The sequence below is a fragment of the Procambarus clarkii genome, chromosome 10, assembly GCF_040958095.1.
Source record: "Procambarus clarkii isolate CNS0578487 chromosome 10, FALCON_Pclarkii_2.0, whole genome shotgun sequence".
In the NCBI taxonomy this organism is placed as follows: domain Eukaryota; kingdom Metazoa; phylum Arthropoda; class Malacostraca; order Decapoda; family Cambaridae; genus Procambarus; species Procambarus clarkii.
The window spans coordinates 43,745,570-43,771,425 of NC_091159.1; the positions used below are offsets into that span (position 1 = coordinate 43,745,570).

The 25,856-nt window shown below is 41.2% G+C and overlaps 1 protein-coding gene across 2 annotated transcripts in view; it reads right to left on the minus strand.

The window, feature by feature from the left end:
• Window positions 1-25,856, minus strand: part of LOC123775360 (all-trans-retinol 13,14-reductase) — a 45,376-nt gene that overhangs the window by 822 nt on the left and 18,698 nt on the right. For both annotated transcript variants that reach the window (XM_045770507.2, XM_045770515.2), the window contains exons 6-13: window positions 22,734-22,896; window positions 21,301-21,421; window positions 17,894-17,988; window positions 14,691-14,796; window positions 12,812-13,005; window positions 7,662-7,776; window positions 2,823-2,983; window positions 314-464 (exon numbers count right to left, since the gene is read on the minus strand). In XM_045770507.2, coding sequence (XP_045626463.2) covers window positions 314-464; window positions 2,823-2,983; window positions 7,662-7,776; window positions 12,812-13,005; window positions 14,691-14,796; window positions 17,894-17,988; window positions 21,301-21,421; window positions 22,734-22,896 — 1,106 coding nt within the window. The remainder of the gene's footprint in view (window positions 1-313; window positions 465-2,822; window positions 2,984-7,661; window positions 7,777-12,811; window positions 13,006-14,690; window positions 14,797-17,893; window positions 17,989-21,300; window positions 21,422-22,733; window positions 22,897-25,856) is intronic.

The following is a 25,856-nucleotide window of genomic DNA, read 5'->3' on the forward strand; positions in this document are numbered from 1 at the left end:
AATATATATATAATATATTATATATATATATATATATATATATATATATATATATATATATATATATATATATATATATATATAATTAAGGTATATATATTATTATTATATAAAGTATATATACTTTTTAAGCTTCTTCCTACACTATGCCCAATACATATATATATACATTGTATGTATACATTATACATATATTATTATTATACCCCCCTATATATAATTATTATTTTTTATATTATGCCATCTGTGTCCTTTCCAAATAAAAACTGTATTGAGAAAAAGTGTATAGCAGAAACATTTTTGATAAACTTGCCTGGAACATCAGTTTGAGGTCTAAGAATTGCATTATTCCAAATGGAGAACCTTTCTGAAGTGTGGTCCAAGCCATAGATCTCGCCACGTGGTGTTCCAAGATAGTAACGGTTGGACAATGGGGTCCCAATGTTTATATAATCAATGTGATCCTAGAAAGAAAATGTCATACACAAAATATGCAGCGATAAAATATTATTTAATTGAAACTTTTTAAGCTTCTTCCTACACTATGCCCAAAGATACATATTAGTGGCTTTAGGCATCATACTTGTCTTACCTATGAATCTCTCAATCATTTTGTATCCTATGTATGTATGTATGTACAGTACTTTTGCTTAAATTATTAATATTATTATTAATAATTAATTAATTATTATTATTATTATTATTGCATTTTTTATATTCACTAGTGTAAATCTTGCATTGAGAATCACTACAGTTGCTGAAAAATATAGGTACAGTATATATAGTCAAATTATACATGCATTCTCTAAAATCCAATTTCACATAGTAAAATAACTGATCATATTAAATGCCACACATTTATATTTCTGAATTCCCCCCAAAAACAGCATTCAGTGTAATGAAACACCAATTTCTGGGAGAGCCCCAGTGGCCCCCTGAAGCTATACATTGAGACGGTTTCCATATATAAGGTCGACTCCGCAATGGAGTTTATAGGCCTACCAAGGACCGGGGCCAGAACCCAGCCCCCTCAAAGAGGTGCAGGGAGCGGTGATACTGTATATTGCCACCTCACCGGGGCATGCAACCAGAAAGTCAGTGAGTTAAAACAAACCACTGCTGGATTCAAGAGAGACCAAAGACTAAACCCACCTAATGAACTTCCATAACTATGTAAAGAAAATATTGAATTTTATGGAAACTAGAGCGAGCTTGTTCGCACCACTTCCTCCACTCGTTTTGGGGGAAGGGGAAGGTAACTCACTGCCTGCAGGAGTCCGAGCTGTCAGTTTTAGAGCAGATAAAAACACCCCACCTCCACTGACCTGGAAAGGCAGGAGAGGATCAAGGGGCCACTGAGGCTCATCTAGAAACTGGAATGTCATTACATTCAACATTGGTTTTCTGGAGTCTCTTGCGGCTCCCTGAAGCTAACTACCCACAATGAAGGAATTATTAATAATAATAATAATAATAATAATAATAATAATAATAATAATAATTCATTGAGTAAGGGGATAGGCAGACAGTTTATACATATAGTACATGTTAGGCTTAAATCGAGGTCCCTCATAGGGTTGAATTACTGACCCCTTTCCAGGATGCAACCCGACAACAAGTTGACTAATTCCTGGGTAACTATTTACTGATGGATGGACTGGGGCATTAGGTGGTAGAAAATGCACCCAACCATTTCTGTGCCACCCAGGATTGATTCAAACCCGGAATTCTCGATTGTGAGTCGAGAATGAACCTGACTGTACTACCGGAACCCCCTCTATTCCTGGAAATACAGGTAGATGGGAACGTACCAGGGAGGAGGCAGCACCACAGGAGTCAGGACAGAGAGGAGACCCCCAGCCAAAACAAAACCCAAGGCCACACAAGGGTGCCGTTAACATTCATCAAATACCGGGCTACCGGAACCCTGTTAGATCTTTAAAACCCCCGTGCCCAAATATCAGCCCCTGGACATATTCACGTGAACAGCTAAAAGAGCAGCATACAGTACTTCTTAACATTATGGGCATAAGGGTAGACTGCAGGCAGGCTAGGCTTAACACTGAATGACTTGGAAAATACAAGCTTTGGAACGGGGTTCCAAGGAAACAGGCTCAACCTACAGTGTCCAACAAAGTAGAATCAGTGGTATGAGGGTAGCAACAGAGAGCCACCACCAGACAATACATGATGCATCCCTGATCGAACCAACCAAGCATCAATGACCAAAGGACCCCATCGGAAGCCAACCAGTTCATTCTTTGCCAGAAAATAAGGAGTCGGCTGCAAGCAAAATGCCCACCAGACCCAAAATAACAAAAACCATGCCTCCGAAGGAGAGTATGAAGCGCCCCAATCCAATATCCAGAGGCAAGAGAACCAAAATCAGCCCATTAGAGAAGGAATCATGGACCTAAGGGGACACCAAAACACAAAAAGAGGAAAGGCGAGAGCCTGGTCCAAAGACCGAGCAGGTTGAGGCAGTGCATGAGTGGACCAAAGGTGAAACAAAGCAAAAGACAGAACTAAAGGTAGTGGTGTTTGGGTCTGGTCTACTTTAAATTTCCTTATGCCAGAATGTTGTAGTTATACTGTAACTTTCTTATTTCTTAATTAACTATTTTTAAAGGAACCTAGTTTACTGCACTGCCTTATGCATCAATAAAGGCTTGTATACACATTACTGCATGTGTTAATTTATATTTTCCTGTAACATATCCTAAAGCTTGGCTCTACTTCACAAATTATATGTACAGCATATACTAATTTTGAAGAGCCCACTTGAGCATACAATGTATATTCACAAAAGGGGTCAAACTTACCTTGATTGATGGAAATATATTAGATGCTTGTTCAACAGCTTTGTGGCCAAATATTTTCTTCAAAGAATCATATTCATCGCCACGTTTCATAACACGTTCATTTTCCCACTCTTCCAGCCAGTGATACGGCATCAATGTAACTAAAGCCATAGTTGTCTTGCCTAAAATACAAGACTAATATGAGCACACTAATAATGTTAAAATGATAAAACTCGGGTTGCAAAATTAATATTTCAAAGCATGGTACCCATTCAGCAGTGAATGGGTACCTGGTTGCTTAACATTTCAGCAGGTCATATTCCAGAGAAAATTAGGATTAAGGACCTGGTCAAAATGCTATGCGAGCTAGTAGCTTTACAAGAGTAAGAACTCTTGTATATATAACTAAAAAAAAAAAGCATTAAATGTAATGAAATGCCATTTTCCGGGAGAGACCCAGAGGCTTCCTGGAGCTATCCAGGCTGATATTGCTAATATTAGACTTTGGCATCAGTGTGAATGGAATTCTTAGGCCTACTGGGGACCAAGAGCCAGAACCTTGCCCCTCTCAGAGACACACGAGGAGCAATGGCCTATAGAAACCCCATGTGGTTGGAAGCATTCTATGTCTGCCATCGACCAGGTCAGGCACCCAGAAAGGTAAGCATTCAAAAACAAACCCCTATTCTGGTTAAGATATTGCTACCGAGAGCCGAACTAGTAGACAGAACTCCCCAAACAAAAACGAGCAAACGAGCATGACGTCACCACCACCAGAATGAACTCCGAGCCCTGGCACGACCCCGCCGGGACGGCCCCCCACAAGCCCCCAGGAGGACCAACAATTCCAACATAGGACAGCAACTACCCGAAGTCGCCTGCAGATACTGCTTCACCGCAGACTCGGCAAACAGCAACAAACAAAAGGGCGAAGACAATCTACGAGTTAGGGCCAAAGCAGATTCCAAGGAAGAAGCGAGCACCGCCTTCCTACATGCGAGTCTAGAAGCAAAAAAATGCGAAACTGCATCCCGCAGGAGCGGCACGAATAGCTTCAGCAGCACAGACGACACACGCTCCACTGTAAGCAATGCACCAGACCCAGAGGCAGCCCCAAGCTTCTCCACATCCACTGCAAGCCAGTCCAAAGACAGCTCAAGGAGGGTGAAAAAACGCAGGGCCAAAGCCAGCAGGTCCCACGTACGCAAGTCCTCCACGACCAATGCAGCCGGAAGAGAAGGAACCTGAACATGAACATGAAGCTGCATCACACCAACATCCCGTGGAAGGGCGGGGGTGAACAAGCACTCATTGAGATGCTCAAATGGGCCCTCCAGGAAAACCTGCAACTCTGTCTGAGCTTCTCGCCACTCAAGCATGCGGGACCGACAGAACGTATGCCACACCTCCAAAGGGAAGAAAGAGCAGTCTCCTAACCAGGACGTCTCCGGAACTTCGTAACAAACCCAGTAAGGACACGATGATCCATACACAAAGGAATGTAGATCCATCACGAAAACAAAATCCAGGTCGTGCAGGCGGTAAGCTGCAAGGACGTCCTGCACCCACTGGGACTGGACTCGGGAAGCCGGAAACCTCCGGAAAGACTGACCCAAAGAACCGTCGGGGTCACGGAACTGAACCCGGGGAGGGGTAGACTCCATATCCAACTCGTACAAGGAGGGGAGCAAAAGAGAACCCCACACCCTGTAACACCAAGCCCCGGTCCGAGGGTACAAAAACCCAAGCGGGGGTCTAATGGGGCCCAGAAGCTCCGGCAGGAGGACCAGGCTCAAATGCCTCCGCCGCCACCCCGGAAGGGGAACTCCCCCGAGACTGCCCGAGTCTCAATACCAACTAAACCCTGCCCTGACTCCAAAACCCTTAGATGCTTTGGAGCAGGAAGCAAGGGGAAAGGAACCAGATGGACAACAGAAGGGAAAGAACAAGGAGGGGAGGACGGAACCAGAGCTGAAGTGACTCCCACCCCCAAGTCCAGGTCCCTAAAACCAAAACGGGGCAGTCTCGGGGCATCGGGGGGCAACTAACCTAACAAGTTGCAGCAACCTAAACCTAGCATGCAACGCAGCTGCCACCTGCATCCTCATATCATGATCAGTAGCTTGGGTGAACTGGAGCACGTACAGGCAACAAACGTCACAACTCCAGGTCAAAAGAATCACCGACCCAACAGGCAGCATGGCGGAGGCACAACCAGTGATTGTTCCCCAGAGACAAGGTGACAGAGCAACCTTCCGTCTCACACGAAGCGAGGGGGGGTCACATCCATCGGACCACAGAGCCCCCACAGGGTTTCTCAGGGCCCTTAGCCTTATTAACACGTTAAGGGAAGCCCAGACAGGGTACTGCGAACCGGTGCCCAAGACTACCAAACAATCTGCTAAAAGCTGAACCCTTGGGACATGTCCACTCACGGGGGCCTAGCAAGGGGTACCACCAACCACAAAAACTGAAAACAGATATAATGATAGATATATACACCAACACAGAAGGGGCAACCACCAAGGCAGACCCCTTCACCAGGCAGGAAAACAAAAAAAGCAAAACCCCCGCAAGAGGACAATGTACCCAGGTGGAACAGAGCCGGCCGCTATAAGAGGTGAAAACTAGCTGTGCAGTACCCTGTGCCCCTACTAGTGATGAAAACTACCCCTACCCAGAGGCAAATACGGGTAACAAAGACCCACAGTTGACTCCAAGGGCAGCCAAGTACTGAGCAGTAAATGACACAGCGAGGGTAGATCCTGAGGTGACTTGTGGAAGGTGGCCCCAAGGATAGTACTTACAGGGCACCTAGGCAAGGTGGCCTAGGTGCCATTATAAATATTACTCCTGGCTCGCACACCACCCATAGAGACAGTCCACACCCAAGGCACAGAAACAGACTAATTGGTGAAGCCATAGGCACAAGACCACACCAGTAGCACATCAACCTGAGAACTGCAGGGTGGATCACCGGCGTGGGGGTCTGGGGCTTCCCCTTTCCCATCCCTCTCCCAGGGAGGGGAGAGGAGGGTTGCGCAGCCAGTGGCGCGGTGACATAACGTCATGCTCGTTTGCAAATTTTTGTTTGGGGGAGTTCTGTTCACTCGTTCAGCTTTTGGTAGCAATTGTTTCACCAGAATAGGGGTTTGTTTTGGGGCGCCTATCTTTCTGGGTGCTAGATCCAGTCGATGGCAGATATAGAATGCTCCCAGATATAGAATGGGAGTTTCTAGAGGTCATTGCTCCTCGTGCCTCTCTTGAGGGGGGCCAGGTTCTGGCTCATGGTCCCCAGTAGGCAAGAACTCTGTGCACATTGACTGATGCCAGAAAGTTATACATATCCATTCAGCATGGATAGCTCCGGGAAGCCGACGGGGCTCCCCCCAGAAAATATAAGTTCTTCATAACTTAGTTTTTAAGTTAGAAAAATAAAAACCCAGCATTTAATGTAATGAAATGGCAATTTTTGGGCAAGTCCCAGAGGCTCCCTAAGCTAGCTTACTGATTAAAGTGCCATACTACTTTGAGACACCAGTCACAGAATTCTTGATGCCTACTGGGGGACCATGAGCCAGAACCTGGTCCCCTCAAAGAGGCACAGGAAGCAATGACTCAAACACTTTACATTCAAAGTTTATCATCTTGCCATCGACCAGTGAAGCACCCAGATAGGTGAATCAAAACAGACTTTGGGTGATGAAGTCATATACGACTTGATAATTATCCAGGACAGACCGAAACGTCATCATTTCATTATCTTCTTGCGTGTGGTTTGGTTATCACATCTTCAGCCACATTATTGTAACTCATTGTCTGCAGACTTTGGGTCCTTTCCTAGTGGTGGCAAAGATGATTAATCTGTAAATGTACAGTGTTCATTGGCCATCACTCCGTGCGCCCTTCTGCGAGGGGCCAGGTTCTGGCTAATGGTTCCCGGTAGGCCAATAGAACTCCCTGACCTTGGCACCTGATAGTATGGCACTGGTCAGTGTATGATCAACCCGTCCTCTTAAAAATAACATCACTTTTGGCTCGTATGCGCACTATGGCCAAATTTGGACGTAATTTAAAATGAAATCGACTCACAAAAGTGACATACTGCTCCATTTTCTGTTTGAGTCGTCTGGCCCTCCTCGGACAGCTTAGAAGAGGAACTTTCAATTTACGTTTTTCATAACGTTTTGAAACTTTATGAAAATTTCCTGCCCACCTAACCTATCAGAGGACCCTTAACTTACTAGTGTTGAAAAAAAAAATTCCAAATTTATTTTAAATTTACGTCCATATTCAGCCATACGGGCAACGGCCAAAAGCGACGTTCTTTTTAAGAGGACAGGTTGGTATGATAGCTTCATGGAGCCTCCGAAGCACACTCAGAAACTGGGATTTCATTACACTCAATGTTGGTTATATTTTTGAAGGTGTACAGTATACTTATTTTAGGATATACTGTATTCAATACAATAGAGCATACACATCATAAAATACACTACTACTACAGATCAATTTCTAGGACCACTCATTATATATATAAAAGCTTTCAAGATCAAAATAAAACAATAATAACAACTGAGTTAAAGCTACTAAAAGTACAACAGCTTACATTGTGCCCCTTGCAAGGATATCATACAAATACAAGTACAGTACCAGTATATGTTCCCATTCTAATCCATCACAGGAATTAATATCAATCTCTTTCTTAAAAGAACATTTATGCATCTTGGAACTATTATATGTTTATCTTCATAAATTCCTCTTGGGGTCCATCCTGCTTAGGTTCTTCGAACACCACCAAATTGCCTGCAAAGATAATTTGAAATATTTTATCCATATTTACAATTTAATTTTGCATACCAGGGTATTTCTTTTTCCATTCAGGATCTTTGGTAGATGGGAAGGAGATGAACAGAAGAGGAATATCAGCATCAAGACCTTCTTCTCGGCTTAGATTCAAGTAATCCACAGTCAACTGCATAAATACAAAAAAATCAGCTGCAAATACTTTTCATTGTACTTTTAAGATGCAATTTTAAATTATTTTATGGATAATATTTATTTAATTATATTGGTGATTAAATGATACATTCTTGCAAGCATGCTTAGTGTGCAATAATATGGACTATGCACATTACCATATTTTTACTTTAGTGTTATACAACTATGGTGAGCATTGTTACATCCACATTTATGGATCGGGTAATTACCTAAGTGTAATTACCTAAGTGTAGTTACAGGATGAGAGCTACCCTCGTGGTGTGCCATCTTCCCAGCACTCTTGTCATAGAACGCTTTGAAATTACTGACGGTTTTGGCCTCCACCACCTTCTCACCTAACTTGTTCCAACCGTCTACCATTGTTTACAAAAGTGAATTTTCTTATATTTCTTCGGCAGCTTTGTTGCGTTAGTTTAAATCTATGATCTCTTGTTCTTGAAGTTCCAGGTCTCAGGAATTCTTCCCTATCAATTTTATCGATGCCTGTTACTATTTTGTACGTAGTGATCATATTGCTTCTTTTTATTCTATCTTCTAGTTTGTGCATGTTTAATGCATTTAACCTCTCCTGGTAGCTCTTGTCCTTCAGCTCTGGGAGCCACTTAGTGGCATGTCTTTGCAACTTTTCCAGTTTGTTGATGTGCTTCTTAACCTTTAAGCTGCTAAGGGGTCCTGAGGAGATTTACACCCATGTGCGCAAGGAAAAAATTCTAAATTATTTCGTCTTCTAAAAATGTTAATTTGTGTTCCCTGAGCATGGGAAAAAAATAGTAGGTAACATATTTTGGCCGCAATAGGCCAAGGAAGTCTGGAAAAATGTGGGCGTTGACAGAGCGGTCGTCAGTGGCGGTCAGCGTCACCCGAGCTGACAGGTGAGAGTTGCTACAAAGATATTATTACCTAATTATTTCAATGTCTCTAATTTTTTCTTAGTTTTTTGCAGTAATATTATTCAATAGTGTGTAGTGTGATAGATCTATATAATAAAAGGGGTGAATCATCACTTTATACTCAAAAGTATGGTGTTCTTATTAATGATTCAATTATTATTTTCATAAAACAAACAAATAGTTTTGCTGTTATTACACTCTATACACAGGTTATATATAAGGATCTGCATGTTTTGTTCACCATAACGAACCATTAAATTTGTACTATGAATCGAAAAGCAACGAGGAGTGACCGCCACACACTAGCTAGCCACTCGTTGCTACTCCAACAACGCCTCACTCGCCCACTTTCTCCTCCCACCATCCTGTTTTTTTATTTTATTCACTATATACAGATGTTATATACAAGTACCTACATGTTTTGTTCAACACAACTGTACAACTAAGCTGATATAGTTAGTCCAGGCACTCAGAGACGTTGCTACACACAGTCAGCTGCATCCCTCATTCATTCAAGGTCACAGGCACTAAAATTTCTCCCTTAAGAATACTGTTTGCAGTGTTATTACACTATATGCACACATTAAATATCTGTATCTACATGTTGTATGCACCATAACTGTACACCTAAGATTGTAGGGTGCCTAAAGAGCATAGTGACCACCCTCTACACAGCTAGACAAGTCATGCAGACGACGCCTCCACTGTCACCCAAATGGCTCCTCCCAGCATAATCCTTTTGCTGTTATTACACTAATACACACATTATATATAAGTATCTACATTTGTGTTCACTATAGAGAACCACTGAGCTGGTATGGTGAATGCAGACAATAACATGTGGCCACACAGTCAGTAAGTGATGCTATCTCCCTCCGTCCCTCAGCATTACTCCTCCCACAGCGCTAATTATCACAAGAATCCTGCTATTATCACAATCCTGGTCATTTTTATCACAGTCAGGGGTCATCTGTAATACTGTCATTGCTAAATAATAGCAGTTACATATATATTTTGACATTTTTAGGCAATGCTGTGGTCACAAGCTGAACAGCAATGCTGTTAGCTCATGCTGCGTGCGCCAGCCTTGGTTGCTCTCTCAGTACTGTGGCTCTCACACCGGAGAATATTGCCCATGATTTTTTTTAAACATGGCGTCTGTTTACAAGATCCCTGAGGAAGCTAATGTGAACCCCGTGTAGCTGCGGGCCATTTGAATCGTGCCTGGCACCCTATGGCGTATATACACCCCATGTGCACCGTGGGACATGTTACTCATGGCGTATATATACGCCATGCGCAGTTTAAGGGTTAAGATATGGGCATCATACAACCGCTGCACATTCCAGCTTTGGTCTAACAAAAGTCGTGAACAATTTAAGTATTTCTCCATCCATGTATTTAAAAGCATTTCTGAAGTTAGAAAGTGTAGTATAGGCTCCTCACATAATGTTCTTAATGAGGTCCTCAGGTGACAGTTTTCTATCTAGAACCACCTCTAAATCCCTGTCTTTGTCAGAATTCTTTGAAGATTTCTCACATAATTTATAGGTTGTGTGGGGGTCTATGTTCTCCAATTCCACATTCCATAACATCACATTTATTCACATTAAATTCCATTTGCCAAGTGGTGCTCCATATACGCATTTTGTCAAGGTCTTCTTGAAGGGCATGACAATCATCTAGGTTTCTTATCTTCCCTATTATCTTAGCATCATCAGCAAACATGTTCATATAATTCTGTATTCCATCTGGTAGATCGTTTATGTAGACAATGAACATTACCGGTGCAAGAACAACCCTGTGGTACTCCACTTGTGACATTCCTCCAATCTGATACATTGCCTCTGATTACGGCCCTCATTTTTCTATCAGTTAGGAAATTTTTCATCCATGTTAGAAGCTTACCTGTCACCCCTCCACTATGTTCCAGTTTCCAGAACAACCTCTTATGTGGAACTCTGTCAAAAGCCTTTTTTTTTTAGGTCCAGATAGATGCAGTCAATCCAACCATCTTTTCCCTGTAAAATCTCTGTGGCTCGATCATAGAAACCGAGTAAATTCGTTACACAGGATCTTCCAGATCAAAAACCATACTGTCTGTCTGATATTACAGTATATCCTTTTTCTCCAGGTGTTCTACCCATTTTGTTTTAATTATTTTTTCAAATATTTTAACTATTACACTTGTCAATGATACAAGTCTATAATTGAGGGGGTCTTCCCTGCTGCCACTTTTGTAGATTGGAACTATTTTAGCCTTTTTCCACACATCAGCTACAACTCCTTTACACGGGGATGCCTGAAAAATCAGTTGAAGTGGAATGCTGAACTCAGGTGCACATTCTCTCAGAACCCATGGTGAAATTTCATCTGGACCAACTGCTTTGTTCTTACTTAGCCCCTTGAGCAATTTTTCCATTTCGTCTCTAGACACCTCTATGTGCTCTATGTTGTTCTCTGGAATTCTTACTGTGTCTGGTTCCCTGAAGATTTAATTTTGTACACACACACTTTGGAACTTTTCGTTTAATGTTTCACACATTTCCTTTCACAAAGTTGTCACATAAAAGTGGCAACTTTACCTTATGCGTGTAATTGTAAAGCCCTTATATGAGCTCATGACCTTCCCCATTTCTTCCACATGCGTATTAAAGACAAAAATTGCATCTTGTGTATTCATACCTTTGCTGAAGATGTTCCAGAGTAGAACGAAATATTGTATAAAATAAACCCCTTCAATAATCAATACAGTAATATACCTGCCCAAAATGCTGTGTGCTAGTGGCTTTACAATAATGTAATAACATCAATTCTATGTACTCTCAAACCCAACGTACCTTCTTGTGTATAAATAAGATAAATAAATTAAATAAAAAGATCAACAATGCCAGCAATGTGGTCATATTAAACCAATATTCTTAAAGGAATACCTGCTGCCCAAGTATACAAATAATCATCAACATCAACTACAGTGATACCTCGGGTTACGAACGTTCCTGTTTACAAACTTTTCGGGTTACGAGCCCGATTTGTTCGGAAAATTTGAATCGGGATACGAGTTTGTTGTTATGAGTACAGATCTAGTGCGTGGTGGCACGGCAATCGCACCTCAGTTTACCAGTGCCTCGCGCCCAGTGACTAACCCCCCTGAATTCTTCACAAGAATTTACAGTTTTTTGTCAGATTTTTGGCCATTTGAGCATAAAAGTTGTTATTAGCCAGTGGTAAGGTTCAAGGCAAGAAATCACATGTGAGAATGAACATAGTGGAAAAACAAGAGATTCGTAAGCATGAAAATGGTACTCGTGTTGCTGAACTAGCTAAGCAGTACAACAAATCTTCAGGGGAGGAAGAGGAGGCAGCAGAGAATGTCCCTTCCTCATTAATTAAGAAAATGTGTGCAGTATGGGAAGGACTGCAAAGTTTTACTGAAAAGAATCATCCAGATAAAGCTGTAGTAGGCCATTGCATTGATCTTTTTAACGACATGTGATGCCTCACTACAGACAAGTGTTGCAAAGAAGGAAAAACAATCTTCAATGGAACGTTTCCTTGTGAGAAAAGTGAGAAAATCAAGCAATGAGCCACAACCAGGACCTAGTGGTATGCAGGCAAAACGTGCCATAGAGTGCACTCCAGAGAAATCTTCACTGCCTGATGTTATAATGGAAGGGGACTCTTCTTCCAAACAGTAACACCTCTCCTCCTTCCCTTCCTCACCATCTTCCATATGCCAACAGGAGTCATCAGCAAGAGTAAGTAATAACATGAACATACTTTTGTAGTGAAGATTTAGGTGAATTAGGTATAAAATTTACTTTGAAGTGAAATTTTTGGGGAGTCAGGAATGGATTAATTCATTTCCCATTATTTCTTATGGGAAAATGCGCTTCAGTTTATGAATTTTCGGGTTACGAACCCTCTCCAGGAACAAATTAAATTCTTAAACCGAGGTACCCCTGTACTTATATTATATTTATTTATAAAATACAAAGACTAAAACATTGTACACATACAGTACTTTATTTATATTTAAAAGTCTAGTGCTACCATGGCTGTTACTAAACACTGCACTGTACACTACTGTATATTAAAATAAGAATAATGACCAGTTACCTTGTCAATGTCATTCCCAGTAAAAACCCAGGCATTTTTCTTGTGGAAAATATCAAGTTCCTCTGCATCACAATTGAGTCCTACAAATACAGACATGTAACCACAACCGTGCGTTGATGTCTGTATTAGTGGCCAGAGACGGGAGGATGATGCAATATCCAATGGGAGGAGTCGCTCAAATGTGTTGTATACTCCTGAAAAAAATACATGACATTCAAATCTAATTTTTAAAAATTTATTTTACTCAGGTTTATTTATTTACCAATTTATACACCTATGCCTCGTTCCATCTGGTAACACTCGGGTCACAAGTACTAGAGAACAAAATTGTGCCCATGTTCAGCTATTTGCTTTAAAATGTGTGGGAAATAATTTCCACATTTAAGGTTAAAAGGATTCTTTAACTGTAAATAACACTTAAATATTGTATGTTAAATTAATTTCTTTGAAATTTGTTTTTGTTTACAATAATATATAATTAATAATAATGCTGTGCAGGATAACACCCTTAATGGGTGTTGTCAACTGCTGCTGCCTCACCATGAGACAACTGAAATCTGAAGTTGTTTTCTGTCAAGTTTCGTTATTAAATCAAATAAATGTGAGGAAATAGTACTTTCCATGCACAAAGAAATCCCATTAACATGGGATTAATTTAATTAATTCTAATTAATTTAAATTAATTCCCAAAGAATTCCATAATAAATAAACACATTAATTAGTCATAAATGAACCCCCCAAAATGTGTGAAGGGTAGTTTACTGGTGATAATAAATTATAAAAATACAGTCCACCCACAAGTAATACATACAATTAAATACAATCTCTTGAATTAATAATCAAATCAATCACTTAGATTTCCCCATAGATGTGGCTGTGCAGCAATTTAGGTTGAGTCTTTGCCTTACTTCCAATGTCATTTTTGTACTGTCTTTCTGCCTCTCTTCTCACCCTGAGGTACTCATTCCTGGCCCTCTGGTGTCCTGTTATTTTAGTTTCTTCATGCTCATGAACTTAATTGTTTTGCCAGCTTACATCTCTGATTAAACCATGGGTTCCTCATTTGCATTTTGTTTTCTCCTTTTGGACTGGGAGAAACTAGGTGTGCTGGGAGGGAGGAGGATGGGGACATAGCATAGGTAGGGAGGGGAAAGGATTGAGTGATGGTGAGGGTTGGGAAGATGGTGGCATCTTAAGCTGTATTAAATTATATAATACAGCTCAAGATGCCAGACATTGTTGCACAGACAGACAAAATTTAAGGATAATATTTTAAATGAAACCGTATTTCCCGAGGGGTTAGTTAATTTGGAGATGTGGCAGAAAAATTAAGAAAGGCGGAGGCGTTGCCATGCTGGTGAAAGAACACTTGAATGTAAAAGAATTAATAATTAACAAATCCCAAGAAGTTGACAATGGCACTGGAGATTTGTAATAAGGATAGTAAACTGATAATCATAAATGCCTACACCCCACCGGCAAGTAACACTTGAACATAGGAGGAGCTTTATGACAAACGAGAGGGCCTCATAACGATAATGAGAGAGACTATAGTAAGAGCAGATAAAAACAAATTACAATTGTTGGTACTGTACTTAGTGACTTCAACTTTAACTCAATAGACTAGAAGGTTAGTGAAACAAAAACGGAGGACCTATAGACTGCCAGATTCGTAAATCTCATCTTGGAGATATTTATGTGTCAACACATTAGGCAAGCCAAGAGAATGAGGGAAGAGGATATTCCTTCAATGCTGGATGTGATATTCACCAGGAAAGAAGAGATATGCAACATTCAGTACCTCCCTCCTTTGATCCCTTAGGTAAGAGCAACCATGTTCATTTGGAAATTATGAACACACTTTATTTTGGACACACACCTGCATCAGAGATGATCAGAGGAGCTGCAACATTCACTGGCTCTGTTCCTTTCTTTACTTCAACTCCACATGCTCGACCTTTTCCATCAATAATAATCTGGGTTACCTGTAAATATGAAAATAATAGAGCATGCATAAATATTTACATGTCACACTTGGATATTCAAATTAACCTGCAACAATCAGTGACTTTACAGTAGTGAGTAATGTAAAAATTTAATATGAAGTAAATGCAAATGTTGATAATGGTGCTGCAGTAGATGGAGATAAGCAAGAAGAGCACTGATATAATAATTATAATAATTCATTGAATTGGGGGGGGGAACACAAAGCCAGTAATTACCCAAGTGTAATTACCTAAGTGTAGTTACAGGATAAGAGCTACGCTCGTGGAGTATGTATGTACCTGTATATATGTTAGGTTATATAGAAGTCCACCCCACCCCCACCCGAGGGCGAACTACTGACCCTCCACAGGATGCAACCTCACAACATACTCCTGGGTACCTATTTACTGCTAGGTAAATTAGGTGGCAGGAAATACTCCCAACCATTTTTGTTCCGCCTGGGATTTGAACCCAGAATTCCCGATTGCGAGTCAACGAACCCGACTGTACCACCTGAACCCTCACACCATACAAACAACAAATTGGACTGTGGCATAGTGACAAATCAATTGTGACACTAGCTCTCCACATGTGTCAGTTGCTTAATTTAGAAACTGTACTTGTGGTCGATCTCAAACCCATTTATGATGTGACGACTTATACTGAATTTTGTAACTAGCTCATCAAGATTGTAACTTGCTTAGCTAAATGAATTATGGGGTTCAGTCTCTGAGCCCATTATGTACCTCTGTAACCCTTTCCACTACCGCCCACAAGATGGGTATGGGGTGCATAATAAATTAACTAAACTAAACTAACTAGCACAGTAGTACCTATTTTACCAATAATTGAACATAGGCATCAGGTGAAATGAAATGTGCCCGATTATGCTAGTAGCAGAGATAGGCTCATTACAGAAGATCCCGGGTTTAATCTCCCAAGTAAGATTGAGACGGTTTGGCACAATCCCTTTCATCCAAAGTCCCTGTCTACCTAGTAGTAAATAGGTACCTGGGAGTTAGGCAACTTGTTTGGATTGCATTGTTAAAGGTCAGTAGCTGGCCTAGAGGAGCCTCAATAGGCATATCAAACTTTCTGTCTTCAGCTATGGGAAATCATATGGTGAAGGGAAGGGAACTATCAGGAGTGTGCGCCAAGTCATTATGACTATATAGCACTTGGAAGGAGTCAGGATTAGGATTTGGGATGGGACAGGGGAAAGGAATGGTGCCCAACCACTTGGACGGTCGGGAATTGAACGCCGACCTGCATGAAGCGAGATCATTGCTCTACCGTCCAGCCCAAGTGGTTGGGGAAATCATATGGTGAACCATAATACATTTTTACATCAGTTATGGACAATTCACAGGGCAATGAGTTTTATCAAATTCTTAAAGACCCACCATCACCATTCTAACTAAGGAGAAGATGTAAAAACAGTGATGACTTGTACAAAACAATCATGAAAGTTCAATGAAAGTCTAGAAACAGGCAAAGGAATTTCATCTAATTATAGTCACATTGATTTAAGCAAGTCACTTTTACTTATTTGGGTTTATATCAGATAAGACCTTTAAAGCCATTCTAACTTTATATTAAAAAATCATATTTTATGCAATTTTGTTATCAAAATGCTATATGCCTATATTAGTTTTCAAGTCTTATGTAAATTAAAACTAATATAAACAAATTAAATATGAAATCTGGTTTCACAGCAGAAAAGTCCAGTTTGTACTAGGGGTAAAAGGAAGCAAAGTGACCAGCAACAACCAGCTGAGAATGCTGATGGGGAAAAGAAGGCTCCTCCCACTCAGATGAGGTAGGAACCCCATGACCCTACACTCTGAGACCTGTCAAGGACGAAGGAGGAGCAGACACATAGTAACAGCCTCAATACCCACACCTCCATACTTTTGGGCAACACCTTTGCATTTATCAGGATATGACCCTCCTCAAAATAACATGGGAGGGCCTTTCAGGATAGGAAAAACTCAAAGTGTCAACTCAGTAATAATTTTTTTTTTAAACTGCAGCATACATTTCTTGTGTAACTTTTAGAAATTGGTGGATTCTGACTCTGTGGTCCTCCTTTTTACCAATCTGTTGCAAGAAAATGTGTCTGATCTAGTAGTTGTCATGTGCATTATGCACCACACGGAAAGTCTTACATTTTCGACATTAAAAAGCATTCACCAGTCTTCTGACCATTTGTGGAATTCATGTAGATTTCTTTGAAGGCATCAATACTTTTTTCACTTCCTACTTTACCATAAACCTTAGTGTTATCTGTAAATTTGATGATGTGGTTTGTAATATTATCATCTACTGTATGTCATTGATATATATGAGAAACAAAAAAGTCAGCCTTAAAATGGATCCCTTGTGGTATCCCACTCACCACATTTCTCCAGTCAGATTCATTTCCATTTGCTTTCTTTGTTTTAATCACCGTTTTATCAATTCTAGTATTCTACCACTAATTCCATGTGCTTGTAATTTCCATACCAGTCTTTCATGTGGTACCTTACCAACAGCTTCAACAAAGTTCGTGTATGCTGCATCTACTAGAAATCCTTTGTCTAAATAGCCAGTTACTATTTCCAAAATTGTAATCCCATTTGCAAGACAGGATTTATTTGTAACAAAACCATGTTGCATTGATTTTTACTAGATTGTTAACAGTGAGATGGTGAATGAATCCCTCCATCACATTCTTTCCATGACCTTACAGATACGTGAGGTCAGGCTGATCAGATGGTAGTGTTAAACTCTTTCTGCCTTTTGTGAAAATTGGGGTACCATTTGCATATTTCCAATCAAGAGGAACTATCCTCTTTTTCCTCAGATTTTTTTAAAAGGTGTCAGTGGTAGACATTATTCATCTGCCAGTTCCTATATGACTTTGGACTGAATTCCGTCCACAGCTAAAGGCTTTGAATCTCATAGGTTGTCGATGCTCTCTCTGATTATATCACATATTATGAAATATCTCTTGATTCATTCTCTTCCCCTTGCTTCAAACATTTATGGGGGTATTGGGATGTTGAAAACAGACATACAAACAAACAAAAGATTCACATGCATAATATAACTCACCTCAGCACGGACAAGAACCTTGCCACCTGCAGCCTCAATCACTGGAATAATATTAAAAGCAATTTCTGATGCTCCTCCAACAGGGTATGAGCTACCTGAAAGAAGAAAAAACAAATTTGAGGTACCGTACTTCAAAGGTGACAGAGGAAAGTCACTGCTAATCACCTTCACCTACATCATTGAAAGGGGGGGGGGGGGTTTAAACAGCTCGGGTCAGCCGGACCCTCAGTGGCCAGCTCTAGAATGATGAAATATGTCACCGACCTGGGGCAGGGAGGGTGTCAGGGGGTCTCCAGGGCTCACAAAGAAATTGGTGTTTCATTACATTCAATCCTGGTTTTCTGGGGTGGCCCAGTTGGCTCCCTAACGCTAACTACCCACAGAGAAGGACAGATATAGGAAACTGACCAGGGAGGCGGCAGCAGTAAGGTATCAATTCGAAGGCGAGATCAACGGCTTTGCGAGACACCCCAGAGCTACACAAGGCCGGGGACCAGATGAACAGGGATGTACACAAGGCCAGGGACCAGATGAACAGGGACGTAAACAAGACACCTGGCAGCCAAGACCCTGTTAGACCTCCAAAATCCCTGAGCACGAATATCGACATTATCAAAGACGGCCGACAGAGCAGCATACTAACAAACATCATGAGCATGAGGGTAGACCGCAGGCTGGCTGGAGTTAATGACACTGTGGACAAAATGAGACACACGAACCCTGGAACAGGGAACCAGGGAAACCTTCCCTGACATTACAGGAGCCCCATCAGTATTTTTTTTTTTTTTTTTTTTTTTTTTTTTTTTTTTTTTTTTTTTTTTGAGATATATACAAGAGTTGTTACATTCTTGTACAGCCACTAGTACGCGTAGCGTTTCGGGCAAGTCCTTAATCCTATGGTCCCTGGAATACGATCCCCTGCCGCGAAGAATCGTTTTTTCATCCAAGTACACATTTTACTGTTGCGTTAAACAGAGGCTACAGTTAAGGAATTGCGCCTAGTAAATCCTCCCCGGCCAGGATACGAACCCATGACATAGCGCTCGCGGAACGCCAGGCGAGTGTCTTATCACTACACCACGGAGACTATTGACTCCTACACATTTTGACCACCCAATTTCATTTGCCATTATGAAATAATTCAGACTATTAAAAATAGACTCGCCAGTAGTATGCATTTGCAATGATTGGTAAAACAAATTCTTCATTAATTTACCATCAAATTTGTATTGTATGAGTGCAAGCATATCAGCACTGATAAGACACATTCATACTTTCATCTACAGTTAATATAAAGAAGCATACTGACTTTTCAGCACTTTTTTCACTACTGATTGTTAACATTATCAGAAGCATCTATTCACAGCAGTGTTTGATGATGAAAACACAATATAGGTCCTTGCGGCTTTGTCTCCATGCACAATAGAGAATTACTTTGGCAGCATTCAGAATTTGTTCCTCTGATATTGTGTAGTTACAATTTATTTTATTATTAACACTTTCGCTCACCCCGCACGCCACCCCTCAATAGTGCGATATAGGACCCAGGGTGTCACGGGAGCGCGCGTAAATTCTGAAAAGTGTATACTCTTTTCAACTTTGTCACCTTAATTCTCGTCCTACGAGATTAAATTTAGTATCATTGTGTTCGCAATAGAATTCTCTACAGCACTAAATGCATATAAACTCCAATAGCCCGGCTAATTACCCGCAGCAAACAGAGAAAGTGCGAACGAGTTACCCCAGGAGTGCGCAAACGCGATAAAATGTTTTCACTATTTTCACTCTGGTCACCTCAATTTCTGTCCTAGGTCTTTCATTTTGGTCTCAATGGGTTCGCAATAGAATTCTCTAGAGGAACATTAGCATATAAAATATAAAACCTGGTCACGCTCCAACCGCCGACGAGTTGAAGACGGGCCACACGTTAGCCGGGAGTGAGTGCTCAGACGCCTTCCACCTACACTCCCAATTCCCTCCCTTTTCAAGCCTTTCTTTCGCAATTTTCTTCCTGGAAGGGCCTTGTTCAAGATCACTATCCATCGTGGAGTAAGGGTAGATAGTTTCTAAAGCCGCAGTAAGAAATATAGCCACGGAAAATAGCCGAAATGTTCACACGTTTGAGATGCGAGGGGAGGCGACATTGGTCACAACAGTGGAGCGAAAACAATGGGCCCACGGCGTGTGCCAAGCCACCTGAGGGCCACGAGGCTCAACAAAGAAAATGGGATGACATCGGCGCACATTTTAAAACTAGTCCCAAAAAAAATCGGATAAAAACCTGATTTTTGGCGATTATTTAAAGTGGATGACGCAATGCTGCGTCATCCCCGGTATTACCGCCAGTAAACGGATGACGCAATGCTGCGTCATGCCCGGGCGAAAGTGTTAATAGACATAATAGGCGTCTCCGTGGTGTAGTGGTAAGACACTCGCCTGGCGTTCCGCGAGCGCTATGTCATGGGTTCGTATCCTGGCCGGAGAGGATTTACTGGGCGCAAATCCTTAACTGTAGCCTCTGTTTAACGCAACAGTAAAATGTGTACTTGGATGAAAAAACGATTCTTCGCGGCAGGGGATCGTATTCCAGAGACTATAGGATTAAGGACTTGCCCGAAACGCTACGCGTACTAGTGGCTGTACAAGAATGTAACAACTCTTGTATATATCTCAAAAAAAAAAAAAAAAAAAAAAAAAAAAAAAAAAAAAAAAAAAAAAAAAAAAAAAAAAAAAAAGATAAAAACCTACACTTGTGTATGTGAAATTTATACGAGGAATTTACGTCAAGTCTTTCGCACACTCCTATGGGCTTTATCAAGGTCAGAGTGTGTGATTAGGACGAGACTTATATCTCAACATCTAATGATGTAATGATCATCAATGTCTAATAATTTATTAGACATCGAGATGTAAGACTTGCCCTAATCACACACTTAGACCTTGATAAAGCACTCAGGAGACCTGGTGTAAATTCCTTACATAAATTTCACATTTACACAAGTATGATATTTTATCCTGTTATTATATCTATGAGAAGACATTACCATTACTAATGCAATGACATCATATTCATTATCAGAGCCAGTTGCTAATTTTTCCATTCATCTTCACAGCCCCTCTGTATAAATGCAAAGAATATGCATTTATCATGATATTTACAGTTTTTACATGTTGAGTGATGTGGACACTTCAGGAAGCCACAATGGAATCCCCCAGAAAAGGTAGGGAGATGAAAAGGAAAAAAGCACGTACAGTAACAAGACTTAACATTAAAAATACCCAATGAATCTTATTTATATTTATTTAATATCCTTGTGATGCATCATTTTTAAAGATGAAATCTAGCTTGCTGCACCAGCATTTACACTTACACTTAAAAAAAAAAAATTGTAAAACCAAATGATTACCTTGTGAAAAATGTGAGAAGAGCAATGTCTGCATTGGGAATCCAGACATGCTGGGGGGTGTACCGTAATCACCAAAAGAATAGCAGAAGATATCTCGCAATTCCTGATTGTCCGTCAGTCCCTAAGAGTAAAGGTAAAACAACAAGTTTCAGTGACGGAGTGTTACGACCCCGGGCCCAGTGTTGCAAGATGACAGACTTGGGAACTGTAGGGTTTTGGGGTTATAATAATTAGGTGAAATTTTCAATGGGAGTTTCCATCACCCCTCTTGATTAGGGTTAGGTGATCTGTTCTAGACTGCAGACCATATTTATTTATATATTATATTTGGGAACTGTTTCCCTGGGGGCCGGGCATATCCTAACCCCTTTAGGTGGTACTCCATTACCTTGTTTTAACCATAACAGGCTCCCAATTGTAATATACAAAAATTATTATTGAAGACGAGTTTGCAATGATTGTCAAATGCCATATTGCATAATTCATGAATCAACCACTTACTTCACACAAACATCTACCACAGTTGGTGAATTTTATTTTTCTGGGAGGACCCTATTGGTAGCTCCCTGTTGCTTACTACTCTAGATAGCTCCACACACATCAAATTGCACCTGGCCTTGTGAGTTTTTAAAAACCTTCCTAAAACCAGAGGCCAAAACCTGGTGCCCTCACTGAGGTGCAGGGAGCAGAGTTTTCTAGATCACTGACAGAGAAAATAGCCACCAGAAAGGTAGAGCGAGACAAAACAGACAACAGCAAGATAAAAGCAAACAAAATGAGACCCACAGTATTTAGGCAGTTCAACTGCTAGTTCTCTCTCTCCACCACCATCTCTTTCCAACCATCAACCCAATCATCTCTTTCCTGTAAAATCTTGGTGGCTCAATCATAGAAACTGAGGAAATTCGTTACACAGGCTTGTTCTGCTGACTTTCTGGATACCTTCCCTTGGTGGTGGCAGACATTAATAAATTTACATAAAATTGCTCATAGTACCACTGCTCCCCGTGCCTTTCTGAGGAGGCCAGGTTCTGGCTCATAGTCCCCGGTAGGCCAATAAGAATTCGGCAACTGATGGCACCTTGAAGTTTGGCACTATCAGTATAGCAGCTTCAGAGAGCCACAAGGCTTTCCCCCCCCCCCCTTTCTAGAAGAGAGAGATTAGTCATGGTTTAGCACAATCAACATGCTCAACTGATTAAATATTTCCAGCAAGTTTTGAGTTATTTCAACAGAAAATGGTATGTACAGTTAACAATATGTTGAGAAAACTAAGCAATAATGTATTTTATATAAATTCAAAGCAGTGTATAAGTTGGCCTGTCACCCCTGGATCCAGTACCATTACCAAAGTAAATACTGTACACCCTCAATGAACAAGTCTATACTTTAACTGCTCTCACTTGCAATGCTAACTGATGGTGCTTACATACCCATACAACTTCCTTGCATGTCTTGCCATTCCATTCGTAGAAATTAGTGAAATACTTGAAAAATCCTGTAACTTTTAACAGCCACACAGCCCACAGCGGGATAAACTTCACCATTACTGCATATGAGCTACTAGGCTGAACATCTTCCACGAGCTTGAAGAATCTGAGACAAAATTAACAAAAATAAGTTCTTTTCTACAGGAACAGCATTAATGATATTTCCAAATTTCCATTCACATATATATTTATGATAAAAGACAGATGTGTCAAATTGCTACAACTTGACAATTTCCTTAACACACCTTGTCTCATTTCTCAAAAATGTTAAATATTTTCTATCTGATCTTTAACCCTTACAGTGCTCCAATCTTGTTAACACTTACACTACTCTACGCCATGTGTCAACGTTTTGAAAGAAACATGCATTCCCTTGAACATTATATAGTAGAATGTTCCATACTGTCTAACTTTTGTCCCCTTCCCCTCCTGGGTTGAGGGGACACTCTGCTGAACTCTGTAAGTACTATCTGAATACTGGAACACTTGATATGTTGAACTTGTACCCAAGATGGACTATGTAATGCATCAGTTATGTAATATATGCGATGCAACTAAAACTTGAACATGTAAAAGCATCTTAATTACCCTCTGCAGTTAAGTGCTTAATAACACACTAGTTTCTATAGCAGCTATCTTATCCTGTCAAAGTAGGATAGACGCGATAAAGCACCTAAATTAGAGTATTGGGATCGTCTCAAAGCTCTCCAAATGTATTCACTAGAAAGGAGATGGGAGAGATATCAAATAATATACATGTGGAAGATACTGGAGGGCCAGGTAACAAATCTACACAGTAAAATAACATACTGGAGTGAATGATATGGAAGAAAATGCAGAAGAGAATCAGTGAAAAGCAGGGGTGCCATAAGCACAATCAGAAAACACTGTATACACATCAGAGGTTCACGGTTGTCCAACATCCTCCCAGCAAGCATAAGAAATATTGCCGGAACAACCGTGAACATCTTCAAGAGAAAACTAGGTAATTTTCTCCAAGGAGTGCTGGACCAAGTGGGCTGTGGTGGATATGTGGGCCTGTGGGCCACTCCAAGCAACAGCCTAGTAGACTAGGCTCTCACAAGCCTGGCCTCGAGCCAGGCTTAGTTAGTAATAGAAATCCCAGAACCCCATCAAGCAGGTATCAAGCAGATAGGAGACAAATGTATGTGTGTAATTAATATATATCACTCGCTCACACTCTCACATACACATATACACACACACACTAAGTATATTTTGGTAGCAGTCTTTCTTGTAAACATATGTTGTTGAATATGACCAAAAGGGCAAGATTAATGATTCTAACATGAATCTTCTTGATATTTACGTTTTTCTTTACTGTTGAGGGTAACTAAAAAATTAATTCTCCAAAGTTCATTTTCACATTTTTATTTACAGTCTGACGACTAGAAGCGTTTCGTAAGAAACTTCTTGGTTGGGTCTTAGCTTTACTAGTGATGTCATTTTCATACTGTCTCTGCTTCTCTCCTCACTCTGAGGTACTCATTTCTTGCCTTCTGGTATCTCTCCATGCTCTCTGATGTTCTGTTATTCTTGTAGTTTATCCATGTTCTTTTACTAAATTGCTTTGCTACCTTACATTTCTGATTGAACCATGGATTCTTATGTTGCTTTTCGTTTTTCTCCTTTTGGATCGGGATAAATCTATCTGCAGCTTTCTGGCACTTCTGAGTGACATAATCCATCATATCCTGTACAGTCTTCTCTCAGAGTTCTGTTTCCCATGGTATTCCCCCTTAGGAAGTTCCTTATCTCGTCATATTTTCCTCTTCAATAATTCAGTCTTTTCCCTACCGATCCCATCCTTGGATAGGTTATCCCTACCTCCACCAGATACAAATGTCAATACAGTGTGGTCACTCATTGCTATGGGGGCTTCAAATTTGACTTCTCTTATTTCTGACTCATTCAAGGTAAATATCAGGTCGAGTCTATCTGGTCCGTCATAGCCTCTCATTCTTGAGGGTTCCCTGACATGTTGGCTCAGAAGGTTCCTTGCTGCCACTTCCAAGAGTTCAGCTCTCCATGAATCTGCACCTCCATATGGGTCTCCATTCTCCCAGTCTATCTTTCTATGGTTGAAATTGCCCATGATTCTGGAGCCATTCCTGCAAGCAACTGAAGCTGCTCTATTATATTATTGGTTGCCATGTTGTTTCTTTCAAACTCCTTTCTGGGTCTTCTGTCATTTAGTGGAGGGTTGTAAATGACTCGCTATTATCTTAGGTCTACCCACTGTCATAGTTCCTGTTATGTAATTTCTGAATCCGTCGATGTTTGAATACATTACCTTGAAACTCACTTTCCTATATCCATTTTCACCCTCCCTCCCCACAAGTGTAGGAAGTTGTTCAATGGGCATTGCTACTTGGGTAGGCTCATCCTCCTGTAGGAAAGTTGCCAAGGGGGCTCAGGGGGAGGTGGGGTGGGGAATGGAGTGCTTAGGTCTTGCCCAGGCCTGTTAGGACAGGAAGAAGTCTTGGTTGGCAAGGAGTGCTTGGGGTTGAGAGGGGGCAAGGATTGCTTGGGGTTGGGGGGGGGGGGGCAAGGATTGCTTGGGGTGAGGGCACGCCCTCTTGCGGTGTAGTTAACAGGGCTTTTTGGGGGAGACGGGGTGGAGGATGGAGGGCCTAGATCTTGCCTGGGCTTGCTTGGGGCAGGAAGATGACCAGGGGATGGGAAAGCAAGGGATACATGAGGTAAGGTGGGAGGGAGGATTTGGGTGATATGGTGGGCATTGTGTAGGGGCAAGGAAGGATTTATGCTGGGGGTGGGAGAAGGCCCTATGTGGTGGTGGGGGGAGGCCCTATGTGGTGGTGGGGGGAGGCCCTATGGGGTGGTGGGGGGAGGCCCTATGAGGTGGTGGGGGGAGGCGCTATGGGGTGGTGGGGGGAGGCGCTATGGGGTGGTGGGGGGAGGCGCTATGGGGTGGTGGGGGGGAGGCCCTATGGAATGGTGGGGGGGGAGGCCCTATATGGTGGTGGGTTGGGGTGTTGCAGTCCCTTCTGGGGTTTCTGAATTGCTGGATTGGGGTTCCCCAAT